General features: G+C 37.7%; 1 protein-coding gene across 2 annotated transcripts in view; it reads left to right on the top strand.

The window, feature by feature from the left end:
* spsb4a (splA/ryanodine receptor domain and SOCS box containing 4a) overlaps positions 1 to 10,924 on the top strand; it is a 39,255-nt gene extending 28,331 nt beyond the window's left edge. For both annotated transcript variants that reach the window (XM_043217455.1, XM_043217465.1), the window contains exon 3: positions 9,800 to 10,924. In XM_043217455.1, coding sequence (XP_043073390.1) covers positions 9,800 to 9,927 — 128 coding nt within the window. In that variant the 3' untranslated portion in view covers positions 9,928 to 10,924. The remainder of the gene's footprint in view (positions 1 to 9,799) is intronic.
* The last annotated feature ends 11,920 nt before the right edge of the window (positions 10,925 to 22,844 follow it).

Genomic DNA, 22,844 nt, shown 5'->3' with positions numbered 1-22,844 from the left:
GTCTAATATTGCACAGACCTTCTCTGCCAGCGCTAGCGGGCTTTTGCTGATTGCTGCGTTATTTGGTCTAATGCATCCGTGTACTTGCACCAGGTCTTTTTCAAAACTTAGTGAGCTTAATGAAGGAAAACCGGCCGATTTACTGCACTCATTCGCTCATTATTTATATACTATTATAATATATTTTTATTACACATTATGCATTTTTAGATAGATTTGTCATTATCCAATTAGCATTTATATCTAATAATTTTGAATTACATTATACTATTTTCATTGAAACTCTTTGGAACTGAATGAAAGATCATTTGTCAAACATTGCTATTGTTCCACAGTGTCATCAAAGATTCAGTCTAAGATCAATCTAAGATTTATATGATTATGATTTAAAACAGCATTCGAGTCAGAAATTCCCATAAGATTGTTTGATGTTATGTCATGATTGTTTTCTGTGTTATATGTTTTTTATGTAAAACACGTAAAACACTAAAACTTTGGTCTTCGTCATCATTTTTAAGGGTTTTGTTTCGAAATAATGGTGCTTAGAAATGCCCTGTAGGCAACTCACTGCAGATAGACCAATAAGTGCACAACACTTACTAAAGGTTTGTCATTGCCTTTTTTTTTTTTTTTTTAATATCACCAATTTTTGCCTTAGTAAGCACTACAGTGAAGTCATGCTAGCAGTTGAACTTTAAACTTTAATGCTTGCATATATTTACTGTGGCTTTTGATGATCCATATACAACTATATTCTGTAAAGATGTAGAGTATTTGCTGTATGTACACTATGGCTCACCAGATGAGGCGTTCGAAGGCTAGGATGACCGTATCACTCTCCTTACCGTCCATCTCAGCCAGAGCCATTACTGCACTGAGGCTCACATGGGCCTTCATGTGTAACGACCACATAAAACTTGCATTAGTGCTGCATAATGCATGATTCCACGAAACGCTGCCCATTCTCTCATGATCCAAAGTCATTGCTATTGTGCAATATTGCTTGCGGTGCTCAGGAAAGCGAACAAGTGAAGCATTTAGTACAGAGTGGAAGAATCCACCCAGAACTTTATTTATTTTGGTATTGATCCGAATTTAATGCTTTAAAGATTTTCTCCCTTGGTATTTGGTGTACATTGTTTACCAAGGTTAATCACGCAGAAAGAAACACTCAAATGTGGCAAAAAAAAAGAACAGGAAACAGTAATGGACCATTGTAGTCTATTATTAATAGCAGTGATGGTTCAGAGCACAACAATAAAAATGGCCTGATGATCATTTTGGGAGAATTTCAAACAGCCATCGTTTGATTTCTCAGAAACTCATACCAGGCCTTGGGTAGTGCAGATTTGTTCCAAGGCTGATGGAATACACTGAATACTGAATATAGATTTGTCCCACTGTGACACTGAGGGGAAACGACAAACTCATAATCCTCTGAAGGTGACTCGTCTTGATCCATATACTCGAACACAATCCCAATGCAAACAAACACAAATCTCTCTGTTCTCTTCTATAAGCTCTCGCACAGTGGGTGTTCCATACTCACCTTTGTTGCTCTGAGGGAAAGGCTATTTTAAGTTAGCCCACCCCTCTCTGGAAGGAAGCAATAAAATTGTAATGCTAATGAGTAAGGTGCAGAATTAATATCTGAATCATTCAGAGTTTCCTGATTTAGAATAATGAAGTGGGAAGCTTTGAATTTGCTTCTGGTTATGTTCATTTATAGCCACAGGTTCACAGAGAGAGGATGCCCGCTATTCCCGCTGCGCCCTGTGATTCATTACCTGCGGCAGACATTAACATGTAGTGACTCATTTATGTCCTAAATTGACTATTATCTGAGTGCCTAAAAGTCAATTTTCCTGCTGGGGCATATTAACGGTTTGCTGATCTGGTATGTTTGAAGTTGTGAATTACAGCTGCCATGGGCCTTGGTGCTAATTTGTCCTTGTGTGATCACATCTGCTTGATGCATTACTGTTTAATTGTGCCCTTTGTCAATGCTTTTTTCAAGTTATGCTAGGAAAAAGTGGAATAAACAAACCAAGAATTAAATTTCTGCTATTTACTCATCACTTCAATCCTCACTTTTTTTAAACCAGAATGAAGTAATTTATTCTTAGCAATGCAAGAGGAGATTGCTCTTTTACGTAAAATGAAATGTAATGGTGACCACTGTTGTCAAGCTTTTTTTTAAAGGCAAGGTTTCTGGTGAATAACGTCTGTCTCTCACAGAAAGCTATGGTATGGCTTCAAAAAATGGGGGAAAAAAGCAGCTCTGACATTTTTCTAAACGTCTCCTATGGTGTTTCTCAGAAGAAATTAAATTATAATGGTTTGGGACAATGTGAGGGTGAGCGTGAGAGAATGTTAGTTTTCTGGGTGAACTGTCTTTTTAAATTAGCTCCAAATGAATTTTCTACATTTTACATTTTCATTATCTACGTACAGAGTGTTTTGGATTAGTCATTGAAACTTCAAGACGCATTTGGATCTCTGTATCTGAGTCTCTGTTTCTCTGCTGCTCAGAGACTACTGGGAAATATAAACTTGAGCTTCCAACTTTGTCTGAGTGCTGTTGGGAATCTGTGGGCGGATGGTGTGTATCTGGCTCCTACACGTGTGCCTGTGTGTGTTTATGTATATCTCAGTTGCTCTATATTGTTTATACAGTGTGTCTTTGATTAAAGTTGCAGTTTTAAACTAAACAGGCTCTGTGTTAGCTTTCAGTACTGACTGAAACACGTATTACACATTTCATAAAAATGCCCTGTCAGTTTTCTAAGTCTGGCTCCATTACATCCTGTCTGGATATTGTATCGGGCTTCCAAAAAGGAGGCTCTGCCATCCATCGGAGCCTGTTTCTGGACACGAGTCCAGTCTATGATAAATCTGTCTATTACAAAACTATCCGTTCCTGCTAGAGAGTTTCCCTCCCCGTGTGCCCTGCCCTCTGCAACCCTCTGTCATCATGACAAAGCTGTTTACCTGGCCTCCCCAAACCCTGCTGCGTCCACTCGGCCATTCGCAGGCTTTAATCTCATCCTAAAGTCCAGCCGTGTTGAGCGGTGAATTCCGCCGGATTGGATCCAGGGAACGAGGCTGGGGATGGGCGTCTGGCATCTGCCACGATCAATATTCGGCTACAGTCTCATTTTGCTGACTGTGTGAAAACTCTGTGGTCATTCTGCATGTAGATGGAGATCTGCAGCGCCTGAAATGGATCCGAGCGATGTGTCTTGGATCGGATGGCCTCTAATAGCTCTGTAAAATATTGTGAATAGTGGGAAAAGAAGAAGCCTAATTTAATAACAGATTCACAATGACATTTTAATATTGCTTAAAAGCTTTATAATGTTTGGCAGGTGTGAACAACAATCTGATGGTTTAGTTTTTACACTAAAAGGGATAGTTCACCCCAAAAGTATAATTTTGATCAATTTTAATATATTTAGGATTGTTTCAGCTGTCCATACAGTGACAAAACTAAATTGGACTCTAATATGTTCAATTATATGGGCAAAAATGTATACTTTGAACCCATTTTTTTATCACAATATTTTTCAAAAGTCAGAAGGGGGAGTAATTGATAGTATAATAAAATTTTTTGGACTGCAGCTCTTTAACATGAATTAAATATATATAGAATCATTTTTGAGGATTTATACAGGGAGCCAAACTTGGTCTCCGAGTGGCTGTTATTTCTGAGGATTTCTTGCTGTGTAAAATGTTAACATTCTTATCTTCCGGAAGATTCTGGTCTGCAGCTCTCCGAGGGAATGTCTGAAACATTTTTATTTCTGTACGCTGATATGAATTCTCTACAGCACCATCACTGGATGCAGTGAGCTGGTCGATTGATTCAACTAATTGAAACATAATGGCTCAGTCATCAGCTGGCTTCTGAGCAAATCTTGGCCGCCGTCACTTTTTGTGCGTCCGTCGACATGACACGCTAAGTTTGAGGTATTTGTTCTTTTGGCGGTCCACCGTTCCCATAGAGAGTTCATATCTTTTGAAGCGACATGGGTCAGGGAACCGACCTCACTGTGTGAATCTGTGTACAGATCACTGCCTCGGGGGAGGAACTATAGACATAGACAGTCAGAGAGAGTGAGGCTTTAAAAGACTAGCCCACAGCATCTCATGAACACTGCATCACCGCTGACCTTTCTAAGAGTACTTCCAGTGGAAAATTACAGCTGCTGGGACCAGAGACTTAATGAACTTATGACCTCATCCTGCGTGTTTAGTTCACGGCAAGCTACTATTTCAGAAATATGTTCATTTGAATCCAGTTTTTTTTCTGACATAACAAACAGCTCATTATAATCATGGTTGATGTCATTTTCAGTTTATCTGTAACAAAGCTGTGATTACATTGTGTATTTAGTGGAATATAAATATAACTGGTAATGCTGAAAATCATTGACACATTATTGCAATAAAGAATTCCTTGAACATCCTCGAATAAGTAAATAAATTATACTTCATATTAAAGTTACACTGTAAGCTGTAAAAAAAATCTCAATACAATTTTGGCACACAAATTGGTTAAATACACACAAAATTGTGTAATTGTGTAAAGGTAAAGAGTTAGATGCCTTTGGTGGTAAAATAAAAAAAGCCTTAGTGACAGCAGTCTAATATTCCTGCTCTTGTTAATGTTTATCGTACAACAAAAAGTAAAGATAACTTGAGTAGCTTTGATAATTATCAGTGTGTGTAGGCTGAAGACTAAGCAGTGTTTTATTTTTACCTTTTATTATTCAATTTCCTTTTTGAACTACTGTTAACTACTGGAAAAAAAGTTAAAACACTGTTTATTGCATTTTTATATTTATTACATTGTATTTGTTTGTAATTTAAGTCTTTGCATTGCAGTGTGGACCTTTAGTTGGTCCTAAAGGTATTCCATTGATACAGTAAATTTACGATATACAAGTACAGTGTAAATCCTACGGTGGTATCGTGTCACAATCATTGCATGTTACACTGTTGTTGTAACGTGACCTCACTTCATTTAATTTGTGTGTAGCTTTCAGGTTTAATCTTTCACAGACGTACTGCATACTGAAGTACTAGTAGAAAAATGTCTCCGCTTCTCATTTTTGGTCCAGCGCCCGTGTGTTCAGCAGGTTTGTTTGTTCCACTCTGTGCCGTAAGACAGATTACATGCCGCACAGCACAAAACCTCGCACAGACACGTGCACGTTCTTGGAAACACGCAGGTCCTATTGTTTGCTGCTACACTTCATGTTGCGAAGTATCACTCGCATTAGGCTTAGTCAAATACTTGACCTGACTAAGTATAGTAAAATCCCCCGTTACATAACTGAATTATTAATGAATGTGAGTTTTATGAGTCACCACGTTCAAGGTCAATAAAGCCTCCATCATGAGCCGCAGCCGCAACAGTGCGTTTTTTAATACGAGGTTGGGAGTGCATGATGAACTAAGCTCCGGGTACATCTACACTTAATTACCTGGGTGTTACGCTTGATTTAGCTAAGTGGATAATTTACGGTTGAGCGTCATCATTACCAAAGCGCCATTTTACAGTTTTTTTTTTTTTTTTGTTATTTGTCTGCTTTCATAAAAAATCTCAGATCTGACGCTTGCAATGAATCACTCCGGGTGGAATGATTATTGAGTCGATGTTCGAGCCGCAACGCAATCCGACATCAGAGAGAGTTCATCCAGGCGGAGCTGCAGTTGGTTCGGGTGTTATGCCGTAATGATCGCTTGTGTACTCGCTCGTTCTGTGGGAGGATCACAGCTGGCCTCTTGATGTGACCGCCGTGAATCTTTCAATTAATCAGCCATAGACATTAATCAGTTCACAATGATTTAATCGAATTACACTGTTGGGTTTGATCTTTACAAACGTTTCCTCTCGGGCTGCTTTCTGTAGCCTGGCGCAAAGCTTTTCCAGAAGGTTCCACGTGCCGCCAACCCCCTCTTTCCCGCCCTGGCACAGGTCGTAGAAAGTGTCAGACCCCCCTTTGTGAGGCTGCGGCACCCCCGCTGAGTACGGAGGGTGAATTAATTGGATTTTACAAAATGTGATGCTTTGATATTTACCATACGAATCCCATTGCTTGTCTTGCAACCACAAGAAATTGCTTTTTGGAACAGTAATAATGATCATAAAACTGTGTCTGACTGAAATAGATGCAGTTCTCTCTCGTCTTCTGCACCAGAACTCATTTATTAGGAGTCTAATAGAGGAGTCAGAGGCTTGCAGGAGCTTAGCAAGTCCTGGAGCTTGACGATGTGTTAAACATGGAAGTTCGAAAAAGGGCTCCCATGTGCCACGTATTGTGTTTTATTAGTGGTAGTAGAGAAACAGAATGCACTCACCGAAGAGCCATCACTCACAGTACTTGAGTTGAGTTTGTTTCTCCAGCTATGGGCACTTTTGGTCTGTTACTTTTATAAATTAACAGTTTAGTTTGTCTGCTAACAATGTCAACAGTTAATATGCATGTATAATGGAATAATTCACTAGTTTTATTTTTCCCTCCCTGAACTGTCATGACAAAATGGTAATGGCATCATTCATTATGTTGTGGAAATTATTTCTAGTAAAAAATATTATAATTTTTTTAAGTAAGTTTTTAAATTTTATTAGCTGTAAAAACCTTTTAGTAAAAATAAATACTTTGGAGGAACACAAATATTTTTAACTATATATATATATTTTTTAAACTTTATGATGGGAATATATCTGAAGATTAAAATTCCGGGTCTGTAAGTATAAATACAAACATTTAAGAAGTAACAGCATGCTAAAACTTTTCCATGGGTTACATCTTTGACACGACCTTCATGTAAAAACGTAGAAAAGAAGAAGAAGAAAAAAAGTTTAATTCTGTTAGCAATCTTCTTGACTTTAAATCACTTTTTGTTTTTTTCATTAAATGTCTTTTGTTCATCTGGCATGCAGTCTGTAATTCAATTAGTTTTCCTATTTAGCTTTTACTCAAATTATGCAAAATGAGTTGTACTTAACAAAAATTCTTTACAGAAATGTAATTTGCACTAGAACAAAACTCACTATAGTGCTGCTTTTTTTCTAATTCAGTCATCATTTTATGTTTTTAGCAGTACAGTTTAACCATATACTGTAGTTATATAGATTTATGTGTGTGATCTATCCTGTGTGTGTGGAAATCAATCTAACTGCTGCTGTGTGGGAAGAAAACCAAAATCTCCCAGCATGAACCGCTGTAGTCTGTTTTATCAGCCATTTTATTAGGTTGTTCCGAGAGTCTGATAACACACACAATGGAATCACATTGACATATCCGAGCCATGTAATCGCATTTATTGTGTATAACTCGCATCAGTATGATTTGTTGGCGTATGCGGCTTGTAGGCAGCGCTTTAATGTGATTGAGCAGCGACGGGGAGCAGCATGAGGATCACAGCGAGTGACAGGTCACTGTGTGTGTTGTGTATTTCACTGGCATGATTACAGTCTTCAGACTAACCTTGAGCTCGATGGCCTTTGCGTGTTCATACGTGGGCTGGAAATGAAAAATTATTCCGTTTACTGCAGCAGAGCACTACGTCTGTGCTTTGATCCATCTGTCACTTCTGACCCTGACTGTCAGTCTCTTCTCTCTCTCTCTCTCTCATCCCTGTCCGGCACCCGCCCACTGGGTACAGCTGGATCCCATCTACACTTGCCATCTGCCTCTTTATGAGACATGCCGGACTTACTGGTGATGCGACTCTTTCTAAATATATTTAGAAGGAAGTGGGTGTTTTACTGCTATCAGAAAGTAATATTTTCAGTCTGCTTTCATTTAATTAGGTCATTCATTAGCTACTGAATTATACATTGTTATTGTGGTGGCAATACTGTTGAAAGATGTATATTTTTAGTGCTGTCAAATCAATTAATAGTGATTAATCTCATCCAGAATAAAACGTTGTGTTTACATATTATATTTATACGTATATTGGTAAACATACACATACACACACACACACACACACACACACATATTTAAGAAATACATGTGTGTGTGTGTGTGTGTGTATACAGTGTGTGTGTGTATATATATATATATATATATTCTGCATAATCTGAATAATATAAAATAATGCTATTATAGCAATGATTGCATAAAAAATATATGGGTATAAATATATAATTAGTATTATTATTATTACAGTTTGGCAGACAATATACAGCAACAACATAAATTACACAAACAGTATTTATGAACTATAAATAAAATTAAAACAATTGAATAAAATATAATGAAATGCAATAGTAACAGTTGTAGCAATAATAAAAATACTGTCTGTCAATCATTATGCAACAACAATAAAACATTCTGAAGAGAAACGTGAATGCCAACGTGATTTAACAGTGCTGTATGTAAATATTAACTTCAAGTAAGTGATAGATGTTGGTAGCGTTAATGGGGATTATGGGAAAACTGCAGCTGAAAACATTTTTGCAATTCTGTTTGGTGTCGCAGGAGGCACAGAAAATGTGCATTAAAAGTATTCACGCTCACTGAGTGCAACACGAAATTTCGATTTGACAAACAACAACTTAAGCTTGAAAAACCAACGCTTTTGTGCCATTAAATCATTTCATTTTGTGTGAAGGGCTCCACGGGGATCCATTGTTTCATTTTAACTTCTTGTTGTGGTGAGAATTTGCATTATGTGAGGGCATTACAATGTTTCTGCCTTCAGTTCAGCTGCCAGGATGGAGGAAGACATAACTCACGACATGTTCTGTGTGGGACTCCATCACAGCTATAAATATTCAATGTGGGTGCATGCATTGTGCCAGTGCAGCTGTATAACTATTCCTCTTTTGATTGTTAGCCACACATACATTTACTACTAACCATTAGCCTGTCACAATCTCTTACTCCGATTGGCCGGCAGGAACGGGCTCTGACTCTTGCAGCCATCCTTGTGATCTGATTATTCATATCAGCTCAGGTCCTGATAAAGACCTGATGGTCAACAGCAGAGATGTGGCACCTTGTCCAGATGGAGCCGTGGCTGTTTTTGTGTTTGTCGGTATGAAATCTTGGCTGGAGCAGCGGCTGACTCAAAGCAGATGGGTGGCGGCAGACTCCTCTGTGAGGCAGCGGCTCTGTTGATGGATACCGAGCTCCAGTGGCAAAATCCATCCATTATTGAACTGCTCTGTCAGCTTATGTAGAGGAGCAAGATGCCCAAAACACACACACACACACACACACGCTGAATCACGCGGTGGATCACATACTGGAGCTTTTAAATAACCAGCTTATAGTAAAACGAAAATCTGCTCATCAATTTGAGAATCAGATTTTTAGGTCAAATCTGTTAAATGAATCAGTCGAATTGGTTCACAGAATCAATATCAATGCTTTGAACAAACTCTTTGAGTCTAATCTACTCAATGAATCAATTGATCTGGTTCATAAAAACATTCTGAATGATTTTTTTTTTCAAAAATGGTCCGGGCATTCATATGAATCATTCTTTTGAATCAGTTGCTCTGGTTCATAGAACTGGTTAAAATGTTTTGTTCCGTCACTTGGTCCGATCTTTTTTCGGAAAATCAATCGATTTGGTTTACAATATTGGTCTGAATCATTTGTTCATGAATTGGTCGAATTTGTAAACTATTCATTTTTGAAGCTCAGAGCATAATCACTTAAAAGGCCTGCAAAAAACTCATCAGACAATTATGTTGCCTTGATCTGTGTGCATTATAAATTTCCCTCTGTGATTCCAGTTCTAACACATGCTTTCTTTCGCCTCTCTCCAGCGGAGCCTCTTCCTCTGATGGACCTGTGTCGACGTGCAGCTCGGCTGGCTCTGGGACGAGAGCGTCTACAGGAGATCGAGACATTGCCTTTGCCCCAGTCTCTGAAGAATTACCTCCAGTACCAGTGAGAGCGCGGGCCCTCACGTAGAGACGCACACGGACACCGAGAGGAAGCCTGAGGCTCAACTATAGCGCCCCCATCAGGCTGCGGAGGGAAAATGTTTACATTGTGGCTCACTGGTGGAATCTTAAGTTAGTTCTTTTTGTTTGTTTGTTTTTCCGTTTTTATTTCGCTCTTTATGAGTTGTTTAAATTATTGATGGCTTTGGAAGAAGCTTGGAGGACAGTGTGACGCAGGGCTAGAGCGGTAGAAGCTCGACAGACCTGCAGCGCCTCCAGGTGTACGTCTCGCCCTGGAGAATACGGCAGAAAGCACATTAACCTTGGGATGCCTTTAAAAGCCCACAGTAATAATCGTTCCTCTTTCCCTGGGAATAAAGCCTGCAGAGCACAGTCATCGGACACAGGAGACCGAGGCGGACGCGGGTCGGGTTTAGTCGCCTACCGAGTCAAAACCTACCGAGCCTCAGAGGAAAAGAAACCAACCCTGGAAGGTACCTTCGCACAGGACCGCCAGGGGACGGTTACATGACTGACAGCAAGCATTTCCCCTTTTTTCTTTTGTCTGGGATGGATGTGTATTCCCGAGGACACACACGCGTACTCACGAAAACGACCAACAATCATAAACGGATTTCACTTCTTTTTGTTCTCTGTGGGCTTGAGTCACTTTTCTATCTGATTTTATTGTCAGTGTGAGATTTCAGTTGAAGATGATGATTTTATCAAGATGTTTGACTATCTTTTAATTTTATTTATCAGGTTCTAGTTCCTTTTTAATGAACTGAGGATGTGCAAGCGCACATAGATATCGAACACTATCATACACTCGTCACATATGGCTTTCTATTTTAAACTGGGATGCTGCTTTTATTATTATTAATATAATTATTATTATTCTGTCTGAACTCTCAGATAGAAGTCTGGTTTTTCCGAGGCACACAGTGGAATGTAAAGATCTTGCTAGCGTTAGCATATTTGAAATGTGAATAAAAGCCAAGTGAATGAGAAGGATGCTGTGACGAGTTTTTTTTTCTTAGACAGAATATGCCCGGATGTGTTTCAGCGTTCTCATTGAATAAAAATATGTGCATTCTTGAGCACAGAAGGGCCTATTTACATAACACCACTTCTTTTGCTCGGCTAGCGTTCCACTGAGAGTTCCCTCATTTCCCACTTTTCTCTCTCTCTCCTGTCTGACTCCCACTCTATCACAGTCTGAGGCTGAAAAGTATTATCTAACCTAAATCTGTGAAGAATTGGATCACTCTTCTCACGCTCAGCTCAGGTTCGTGGGAGGTTTTTAAACAGTCACTAACCTCAGGTGCTTTCAGTAATCCAGACCTCCCTTGTGTTCTTAATCACTCAGTCATTCACCTAAAATACCCTTAACATTTTCAATTGAAAGAAACGGCATATGCCGATTAATCAATTATTCATCACAATTATTGCATTTATGTTGATTTTTGCAAAAACCCTCAAGTGAAGATAATTCAGAGATTCTGTAGGACAAGAAAATTATTAAATAGAGTGGCTATAAAAGATTAGTATTTAAGCACTAAGAATTTGGTAACACTTTAAAATAGGGATCAATTCTTAAACTTAGCAACTACCTCCCTAACTGTTAATAAGCATCAAATTACAAGTTTATTATCATAAAAGTCATATTTAATGGTTTGTTAATAGCAAGAATTGGACCTTATAATAAAGTGTTTATTTGAATTGGCAGAAAAGTAAGAATTTGTAATATTGTACATTATGCTATGTTATTCCTATGATATTTGCTAATGTTTGCAACCTGAAAACCTGAAATGTTGGGACATGAAATGAAAACTAAAAGTTAGCCAACATTTTATATTTAAACTACTTAAACTGCAGGTCTCAGAAAAGTTGGCACAGGGACAACAAAGGGCTGAAAATTCAAGAAATGGCAGAAAGTTTGAAAAGATTCAGCTGGGAGAACATCTGTAAAGTGATTAGGTATATAAGGGATGTCTTAGAGAGGCAGAGTCTCTCAGAAGTAAAGATGGGCAGAGTGCATAAAACATTGTGGAATACTTTAAAAACAACATTCCTCGCCATCAGGTCCTAACAGTATCACATCAATTATTTATAGCAGATATAAACTTGTGTCCCACAGACAGAACTTTGGGTAAAGGTTATTTGAAGACTAACACGCCACACTACTACCTTCAAGAAATTCTTCTCCCCACAAAAATCTTGTTGAAACGTACTTATTTTTTGTATTAGGGTAATCTAATACATTGGCGAGCCACCCGCGTGACTGTTCGGCCAAATACAGCAAAATCGAACACCCTACAAAACACATTCGTAATCCAACTCAGATCTAATCTTAAGTGCGTACAAATGTTGGAGAGAAACTCCATACTGCCTTTGCACTTCTTCCATTAAGTTCAACAATCTTTAAGAGGGCTTCTTTTAGATAATGGAGAATGCATTCACTGATCCTTTGCTTGAAACAGGATGATTTGGACTAATCTTGCCCCGTTTTAGTGTATCTAGACATGTTAGGACTGTCTTATTGGAAATCAATGTTAGACGGCAAGGCACTGTCCTTCCGCGCCAGCATAAAAATTGACTTTTTTTTTCTTGGCTTCTCTCTTTCACGTTTGGAATGAGCTCAAATGTAATTGAATAACACAGATCCGAGAGCACAGGTACAGCGATAGCGCCCCGATCAAAGCATCAGAGCGACGAGCAAGGAGCTGTGGTTTAAACCAGGACATTGATCCTCCCTATCCTCCCAATCCTCCGTTTCCCCCCAATCTGGTTTAAAATCACTAACAAACATGTTTAACCAAAGAGAACAGACTGTTCCGTGCGTTCCAGCCTTAAGAGAATGGCCCGGAGAGTCTGCGTTTGTGTACTTGTGAATGCTTATGAAACGGCTTGGGAATCACTGGTTGTTTATGTTTTATGTCCTTCATCATTAGCAGGCGATTGTTGGAATACTTGGAAATGGGTATTGTACTGACTTCCTCTCAGTGTGATTCTCAATATGCTACGTAGACATGGGCCAGTGGATATTTCCTTAACTTACCGGGGTGTAAATAGGAGGCTGAGAGCTCATCCACTACTGAGAGGACTTGGGAGATGGGTGTAAAAAAAAAAACAGAGACTTCCTTGATGTGCTTCCTTCCCTGTGGGTGTGCGGCTGTTGTGTGTGAGAGAGAATGAGGGTATAAATAGGGAGCCGATGGCAGTGGTGGTCTGGGGAAAAGATCTTCGTGTCCTAAACGACCTCAGGTTCCACACGCAGGTGCATCCTGGCCTTTTCTGGTCACAACATCACTGAGGGCACAAGAAAACAGTGCGGGAAAATGTGTTCTGCTGAGAAAACACTAGAGACTGCCTTTTGTTCTGGTGTTCAGCTGCATGTTTCCCGTTCATGTGACTATAGGAGAACAGATAGTTTTTTTTTTTTTTTTTGAGAGACAGCCTAGGTGAAAAAAATTATATATGTAAAACCTTCAGTGTATTTCATATATAGTCAAAAACAAATATTTTTAGGCTGAGTAAGCATGTTACTTTGGCATCCATCTATTGGTCAGAGAGATGATGGTGAAAGACATAGCTCAGGAGTCATCAAACTTGATCCTGGAGGGCCGGGGTCCTGCAGAGTTCACGTTTGAGGATAAAAGACCAAACTTGGTGACCCCTGGGGTCTGTTCCATAAAACAAGTTTACTAAATAAGCAAGGCTTATTTCAGTTAGTCTGACTTATTGCCAGTTGATTTGGTTTAAAATAAATATAAATATAACCTAATCAAAAATATATTTGGTTCTGAATTAAGCCTGACTTATTTGGAAAACTTTTTTATGAAACAGGTCACAGGCAACGTTGGTTAATGCTGCCATAAACGAGCAACCCGGGGGCCTGTTTCATAAAACGAGTTTACGAAGTAAGCTAGGCTTATTTCAGTTAGTCTGGCTTATTTTGAACCAAATCAACTGACAATACGTCAGATTAACTGATCTAAAGTATTCTGATAGAAATTTTACCCATACTCATTGGGAAAATGCCCCAAAAACACTGCCTTATGTATAATCAACCTTAGATTAACTCACCATTTTGGGAAAAAAAGCTTCATGGGGTAAGGCTAACATAAATTTGTTCCATAGTTGTGATTGTGAAAGCACCAACTAAAAAGTAACATCATGAAATTGTCTTAAAGATAGACTAATTTCATTACAAATCCGAAACCATTGCTTTAAAAGCCCATTAGCTTTCCCTGGTTGGCCTATAAACTAACATCATGACTAAACAGCTCTGTGCTGTTATGCTAACACTGCAAAATCTGTTCGTCAAGGTAGTTACAGCGCCAGCTTCCTATTGGCTGAGGAGATATTGGGGATTTGGATTCAGCATGGGCCAATATTAAACAGGTGATTGTAAGGATTTGCTCTTCAGATTGAAAATGAGTCTGTGTGGTTTTCTCTTCAGCTTAAGAGAAAAACACACAGGGAGTGTACAGAGAGATGAATCAGATTAGCACGAGTCAACATGTTCTTTTCCTCCCTCACTCCCCTTCATTTTCTCTCCTCTCACGCTCGGTTTTTCGAGCCAGCCTGTATAAATAGCATGTGATCCATCTATTATGTCTGTGCTTCTCCACTTTCCCCGGATCCTGTTTAGCTTCTCAGCTCTACTTGAGAGCCTAGCAGCATTAAAGAGTTTTCTGGAAGGGCCAATAATCTGGTCTGACTTAATTTAGTGCTTGCAGACTTAGTCCAAGCCTAAAAATCATCACTCATTAGGTCAGCGTGAGTCTGGACTACTGTTAAGGGCCATGAAAGAGTTCAATTGTGCTTTTTTAAACCCATAATAATCATAATCATAATGATATCAAAGAAAAAAAAAAGGTTTTGTTTACATAATATTTGTGTGTGTACTGTTCATATTTATTATGTATATACAAATATACACACATATAAATATGTTCAAAACTTTGAACTTTGATTTTATTTGTATTCTTATATTCTTGTAATTTATTTTAAATATGTTTAATATATAAATATACTTTTAAATATATGTGCATTTGCTTGTATTTATATAAATACATAATATATATTGCATACACAGTACACACATATATATTAGGTAATCAAAACCTTTTTATTTTGAATGTGATTAATCACGATTAATAATTATTATTATTGTCAAATTGTTACAATTATTGTAATAATAACAATAATTGAGGATGTTTTTTTTCAACAAAATGCTGATTTTTGTCTTTAGTGAAGAATCATTAAAAAAACGGATTACAAAAAAAATTAATCAGTAAATAAAAATAATGAAAAGAAAAATAGGGGTTTCCATAGAAACAGGGAGGCACAACATAAATAAAACAAGATTGATGGGGGGTATCTGGTGGATTTCTGACATCTGCAGTATGGCACAGTGTACAAACGTGGAGGGTTGGAGAGTCTTCTCCATTTATATCTCCTTTCCCTTTATGGAATCAGATGGAATCAGATTAAAACATTCTAGCCACTATATAAGAAATGCATCAGGCATAGCGTGATCTTCCATGTCACCTCACCAGTAGATTCCCTATTAAACATAACAGGTTATCATGGCTTTGCTTTAATGATTTTTGCCATTTGCTAATGAGTGCTAATGTTAAACTAGCCCGTGTGTCACCACTTATTATTCAGCACCAGATTGGACCTCAGAGTTAAAGAATTGGAAAATTATTCATATTAAGCTGGTGCGGCAGATTCAATTTGTCGTGTTCTCCGAGATTCAAGTTGAATTAGGGATGTGCTTTGATATGACTTGCTCGCTGTTCAGTTCCTTTTCCCACAAACCCTTCCCCTAATGACTCCACGCAGACACAGAGAAAAGTGAAGCCCTCTTAATTTGAAAAACGCAAAGCAGGCCCTTGGGTTCATCTCTGTCTGTGCTGGTGCTGCTCAAATTAGGTTAATTAGCTCTCACAGCCAGGAGAAATTCTTAATGAGGTCTAACCTACCAAACACTTCGGGTGAGCTCATATGAGCATGTGTAGAAAAAGCATTCAAGAACATTTTTCTTTGTAAACAGGAAGTCTATACCAAAAAAAAACATGGCCGTTTCGAATCTTCCGTTCTGAATCTGTGCTTCAGAGCAAAAAATAATGAAATCACTTCATATCAGTAAATGATGCTGTGGTACATACTGTTCGGAAATGTCAGTAGTTTCGCACTTTTTATAGAACTTGACACTTTTTTTTCTGCGATTTCTCATTTCGTTTATTTTGTTTGAACGGGTATTCAATCAGATTCGGAGCGCGCGCTGGGGTTTTGAACGCAGCGCACAGCGATCGGTTCAGTTGATTCAAAGCTTAAAAAAGCCTCGTTATGATTTGCTTTTAAGTATTAAGTTTCACGGCGTATGTCGCTAATGGCGAGTCTCGATGCATCTGCGTGTCGAGTGAACCCCGAAACACATGCGCACTGTAAAATGTGACATCTCGCTTTTACGATTCAGGCTCTGGTGGCCTTGATTCCTTGTATGAAGAGGTGGACGGTGGTGCTGGAATGGTAATAAAAGTTAATAGTGTAATAAATTGTGAGCTGTAAACGACTGGCAGCACTCTGGAGGCTGAGACAACGTGACAGATTGGACTTTGGTCAGGAGAGTAGACTGACATGCTGCAAGAAACGTGACATGGTAGGCTGTCCACCTTTTTCTTCTTAATCACGGAGACGCACATACCATCATTAGCATGCATTACACGCTGTCATCAGAACAGAGTGTCTTTCTTTTAATATGACGCTGGCATATTATTTCCAGTTCTGACTCATGCTTAGCTGTGGATGTGCTGAATTGTCACTCATTTTTTTCTCTTTCAGTCCGAATACTGTACTGGGCTGTAAATGGTGTATCCATGGCACGCTTAAAAAAACATAAATAATAAAATAAAATAAATAACAATAAATGAATAAACAAATTAAATAACAGCAAGCTAAGAAAAAACATTCTAATCTAGATCTCCATCCATCTAGTTTCAATAAAAAAAAAATACAAATAAAAAATAACAAAATAAAAAGGAAAAGAATAAAGAACTTAGCACTTAGTTTAATGCATCGCACTAAACTTGCGACAATTTCCAGCCTATATAATGATACTGTCACCTTGATTTTTTTTTTACATTCATTTTCTTGAGTTATTAGACTAAAGGTATCGGGAAGTGTTTTGAGGGTTCTTAATAGGCTATTTGGAGACCTCTAGAGGCAATCAAGACTCAACACACACACACTCTCTTACACTTAATGCCTGTTTTTACAGAGTTAAAGGCTGCCCTCTTCCAGTTAAAGTTAGTCATTACAAGTGGTGTCATGTACGACGTCAATTAATCATATGTTTTTACATTTTAGACTTCTGATAGCAGTAGTTCTGACAGGATACAATATTAAAAGTAAGATTTTAATTAATAAGTGATTTATATGCAATTACCAGAATGTCTTTTTCAATATTAAAACCCATTAGTTTACTCAATAAGCCTAGACATCGATAAGTATTTTTAAAAACAATGCTTATTGAATAAAAATTGTGAGTTAATCTCTGAACTTAAATATTTTAAATAATCACACCTGCTTAACCTTCTCTCCATTAAATAGGTTTTACAAAGATTTACAAAGTTCTCATACATTATTATGCCCACAGCACATTTCTTTAGTTTTACTAATATATTACGCTGCAAAAACTCTCCCCCATCCAAATTATGATAAAACTATCTAATGATCCTTTACACGTTCCACCAGCCCCGTGTCATGTGCATATATTATGATCATCAAATTATCATTATAACAGGTCATTTTGTTTGTGTAAATAAAGAAAAAAAAGGATTGTGGTTAAAACACATACATATGGCATCTTCTTGACCCAAGGGTCAAGTTTTCCAGTCATCGCTTGGGAGAGTCGCTGACAAACCAGTCTCTCTGTGCACTTACAAAGCACAGATTTTAAAGCCACTGCTGTACAGTCAATAAGATCTTTAGCATGTACCACGGCACTCTCCTTTTAGGCCTAAGGTACAACATTAAAATCAAAAGACAGCTGAAAAATCACTACCTTACCACATTCAACGTCCCTGCACCTTCCTCTTTATTCAGTAAGGCCCTAATGTGTTTTGAGGTTTAAGTTGTAATAAAACCTTTTCTACCGTCTTTTCCTCTATTAGGTGGAAATGCAAGATACCCCGAAGGAGTTAATTTCTCATCAGAGCCGTTATTAATACAAACATAACTAATTCAATTCAGTAATAAAGCAGAATCAGAACACCAATATCATTATGTTGCTCTTCTGATACTCTTTAGGCACATTACCCATTTGAAACCTTTCCTCCAACCTCCGTTTATACCGCTGTTCAATTTGCTTCAATTATTTTGTTCAACGATTTTTTATCTCCATTTAATTAGATTCAAACAGTGGGTGATGGTGGTTGCACAGAATGTTGGAGTGTTAAATCACTTTTTTTACGTTTTACTGGTTGGTTATTTGCACATTTAAAACAAATGAATGTAGATATCGCAAACCTCCAGGAGACACCATCGACACACAATGGATCATTTTTGGGTAACAGACTAATACATCAATCAAATTTCCATTTGAAAGCTAGAGGGGCAGCCATACTTATTAATAAAAAGCCACCATTTAGAGGCATTAGGGCGTTATGATATTGTGTCGGGGAACTTTGTTCTTGACCAGTCATCTTGGCTAACATCTATGTGGCAAACTGGGACAGCCCTGCATTATTTTAAATCTTTTTTCTCATTTGCCAAATGTGACATCTCATCACCTTATACTTGGCAGTGACACGAATTGTATACTCTACTCTGTCTTAGGCCGTGGTTCATCCAAAAAGACCTCCCTGTCTAAATCAGCACCTTCAATTAAACTCTTTCTTAGATAATATGGCCTAGCTGACGTACGTTAATGTATATTAAGATAATTTCTTTCTGCATAACAGACTTTTTCCACTCGTTACCAAGTGTGATTACAGAACTATAGTCATTTCAGATCACGGTCCTCTAATTCATCTCTGGCTAAGGTCTGGAAGGAGTTGTAGCCTCTGTTATATCTCCTGACCAAACAGGTTTTATGAAGAACCATTATTCTTTCTCTACCATCAGACGACTTTTGAATATTCTTTACGGCCCCGCAGGCACACTAGAGGTAACGCTTTCACTAGATTTTTAAAAAAGGCTTTTTGACTGGGTGGATCTTTTCAACACGTTTGGGTGGTTTGGATTTGCCCCTGACTGTATATCTTGGATCAGATGGCAGCCCGGGAGCCGTGCATATTCAGAGCCTGAGCACTGGCAGCGTTTGTCACTCGCAGCTGAAGCGCGACTTGTGTACCGCAAATACAGATGAATATCGTCAGCTATTGCATTTTCCAGTGTTGAACGGGGAAGTGAATGTTTGTGCATTCAATTGTGAAACACGAAAGACCTCAATTAATATATGTGCTGCTTACTATCTGTTTAAGCTTGCTGTGTGAACCTGCACTATATAGACCTCCATTAGCTGCTGTACGCACGAACAATAATACATTACTTACATTACAATTACAATGCATTGCTTACTTTGAGCATCGGTGTGGCATGAGACAAGGAGGTTCTTTTTTTTGGCATGTGCAGTGGAAACACTTGCTCTAGCTCTCAGACAAAGACAGGGCCGGGATACAAGGTTTCATTATATGCGGATGCGGTATGCAGAATTTGGCAAAATATCAAATAATAAAGTCAGTATTCAGAAAAGTGAATACTGTCAGTGTTTCATCTGTAGGTTTGATTCCTTTTAAAATGATCCCTCTTATTCAAGGACATTGAGGTTTGGGTTACACATAACTATAAATATTTATATGTGGCCAATTATCAGACTTTTCTATATGAAGCAAGATCTTGAGAGTTGAGACCACCTGCCTCTGTCATTGGGTGAAATAATTAATACTGTAAAGATGGCAAAAAATCTTTCTTATTCAAACTAAATATTCAGATATCTGCCTTTATTTGGAACGAAAAAACACCAAGGATAAAGAGTATACTGCAGAGACGTCATACAAAAGGATTGCACTTCCAAACTCTACTGGATAAATAATAAATAACGCCAATGTATGATCATTTCTGAAGGTGGGCATCAGTTTGGTCCACCTCACTAACAGGCTTAGGCCCGGTTTCACAGAAAGGGTTAAGCAAAGCCAAGATTAGACTATAGTTCAGTTAGTATGTTAGAGTTATTTTTTATAAAAATGCTTAGAAAAGAACATTGGAGGAGTGCATCTTGAGACAAAACACAAGCAATGATCTATTTTAGGATCAGTGCATATTTTATTTTTTAAACAGCTCAGACTTTTTAGTACTAGGCTTAAGCCATGTCAGTCAAACTGGGAGTTAATGTGTTCTAGACTACAATTCTGACAGCCCATATAGCTCAACTTCTAATCCAGTTGTTATACATTCATTTACACTCTGGAACCTAATAAGACTCTTTCCCTAATAAGACTATATTTTTGCTGCATCAGTGATGGATGATGTGATCTCGCTGGCTGATCTTTGTATTGATGGAAACTTCACCTCCTTCAAACAGAGAGTACAGAAATATAACGCTCCAAAACCCCACTTCTATAGGTACTTTCAGCTCCTGAATTCAAATGACTTTCCATCATGTTTTACCATTTCTTTAATAGACTCAATTTTTGAATGTAAATCAAAAAACTGACTATAAGCAGGTTTAATGAAGTACTTAGCATGTAGCATTCAACACCTTTAGAGCTACTAAAAAAATTAATGGGAGACAGATTTAACCAGATTAATCTCAGGGGACATTTTGCACAGAATAATACAGGGAATGTTCTCCTCCTCCATATGCTTAGACATGCTGTAATACAATTCAAGATTGTTTAAATGGCCTAATGTCAGATTTTCTGAAGGCTCCAGCGACTCTACTGCACACATTTTATATTTTATGTTTTAGAATATTTTAGAGACCTTTTCTGGGGTATTTGGAGAGGTGGTAGAATCGTCCCCATTTCTTGCATTGTTGGTCCAAGAAAACTCAACAAAAGATAAATGAACATGTTGGCCTTCGGCTTTCTTTTGGCTAGGAGACTGATATTGTTTAAATGGAAGGACCCTATTCCGCAGACACATATAGCCACTGGATAAGAGGAGTCATATGTCATCTAAAGTTGGAGACAACTAGACATATAATCAGAGGGTCTATTGGGATTTTATAGTATGTGACAGCCATTCTGAACTTTTCTTGAGAAAATGGAAGCACACAACATGGCAATGTAAAAGAAAGAGGAATTAAAAAAGGAAAGAAAGGGGAAGTCATACCATATACCCTTACTTCATGCTTTTTATTGTTTTCTTTATGGCTGTTTGAGCATGTATATTTATATATATTTTCCACATACACTGATATAGAAGCATTTAGCATGTCAACATAATTTCCATGGTACTTAAAATATACATTCCAGTCTGTAATTCAATGGAATCAAAGTCCCATATTGTTCCAGATTGTTAAAAATGTAGTAATGTCACATCGATTAAAATCTTGAAGCAAAAACACGGGCTGATCTCCAACTCTGTTTGCAATGTTACAGTATTATAGTGTCAGCTACGCTTTCAAGGACGAGCAAGGAATCAAGTCACGGAACATGCATTAGTATTACTAATTTGGGCAAATTCTCATGGAAAGGAACATAATTTCGTAGTCTTTTGAGAAATTGGTTTCGCTTAGTGTAAAGTTGGTTGGCCATCTGTTATTTAACAACATAATACTCCCCCACCATTAGTTTTCTGAGTTTTAAAAATCATCCAGATAAAGGTCCACTGTTTCCTGGGAGAGGAAAGTCTCAGGGGAACAAAAAGGCTTGTGATCATATCTGATCAATGTTCTCTAAATTATTTCTTTGTAAATCACTCTCATTATTTCAGTAAGCTCCTTAAGTACTAAATTGCACCTTTGAAGATTGGCACAATCCACACTTATATGCTTGTATTATTATTTTTTTTTTTTTTCTGAGGGGACTATGCCGTTTTCATTACAGCCAAAACTGGAACAGCAGGTGATTTCACTTTATATATATTTTTTTCATAATTTTATCAAAAACTCTTCACAACACCCTCATTTGCCCATATTTGCTGGCTACGTGACACTACAAGAGCAATCTCCTTCTTTATTAAATTTAATAAAGCTAAAATGTATTTAAATGTAGTTAAAATAAATAGTTTTCAACCACTTTACCTTAAAAAATATATTTTATATTTTTCGTGTACATAAACCAGTTTGATGGTTCCCTATTTTAAACAAAGAGTAAAACCAGAATGTTTTTTTTTTAGAGAACAAACATGTGAGACATGGGAAGTGGAATGGTGTTCAACGTTGAAAGACATGGAGTTCATCAAAAAAAACAGTACAAACAATAGCATAGTGCAATGGAAAAATATGTTCTGTCAATATGTGAACCAGCCTTTTTAAGAAATAATGAACAACTAGCACTCCAAAAAAAAATAAAAATTGCATATAGTTGTAATGCTGCCATTGCATGCTGTCAGACACGTCATTCTTCCCACTTATTAAGTTGTAATATAAGTTTGTCGTGTTCAAATGCTTTGTTGTCAAAAAGAACAGATCATGGTGGGCATCCTATTCCTTTCCTGTTTCTTGGGGACATTTTAGTTGAGCCAAAATGTACAGATTAAAATATATTTAATATCAGGATTTGGAATAAAATTAAGTGTTCCATTCCCATAAAACACATAGTATTTTACTCTTAGTCAAACATTTTTGGTTTACGCGCTTCAGTTGGATTGTTTTTAAGGTGTGGTGAGTCAGTTTTTTCCAATACATACAAGATGCATTAAATATACATGACTGTAATGGCAGGAGAAAGCAATGTAGATG

Source organism: Puntigrus tetrazona, chromosome 2 (genome assembly GCF_018831695.1).
Source record: "Puntigrus tetrazona isolate hp1 chromosome 2, ASM1883169v1, whole genome shotgun sequence".
In the NCBI taxonomy this organism is placed as follows: Eukaryota; Metazoa; Chordata; class Actinopteri; order Cypriniformes; family Cyprinidae; genus Puntigrus; species Puntigrus tetrazona.
This window is presented reverse-complemented; position numbering and strand designations above follow the sequence as displayed.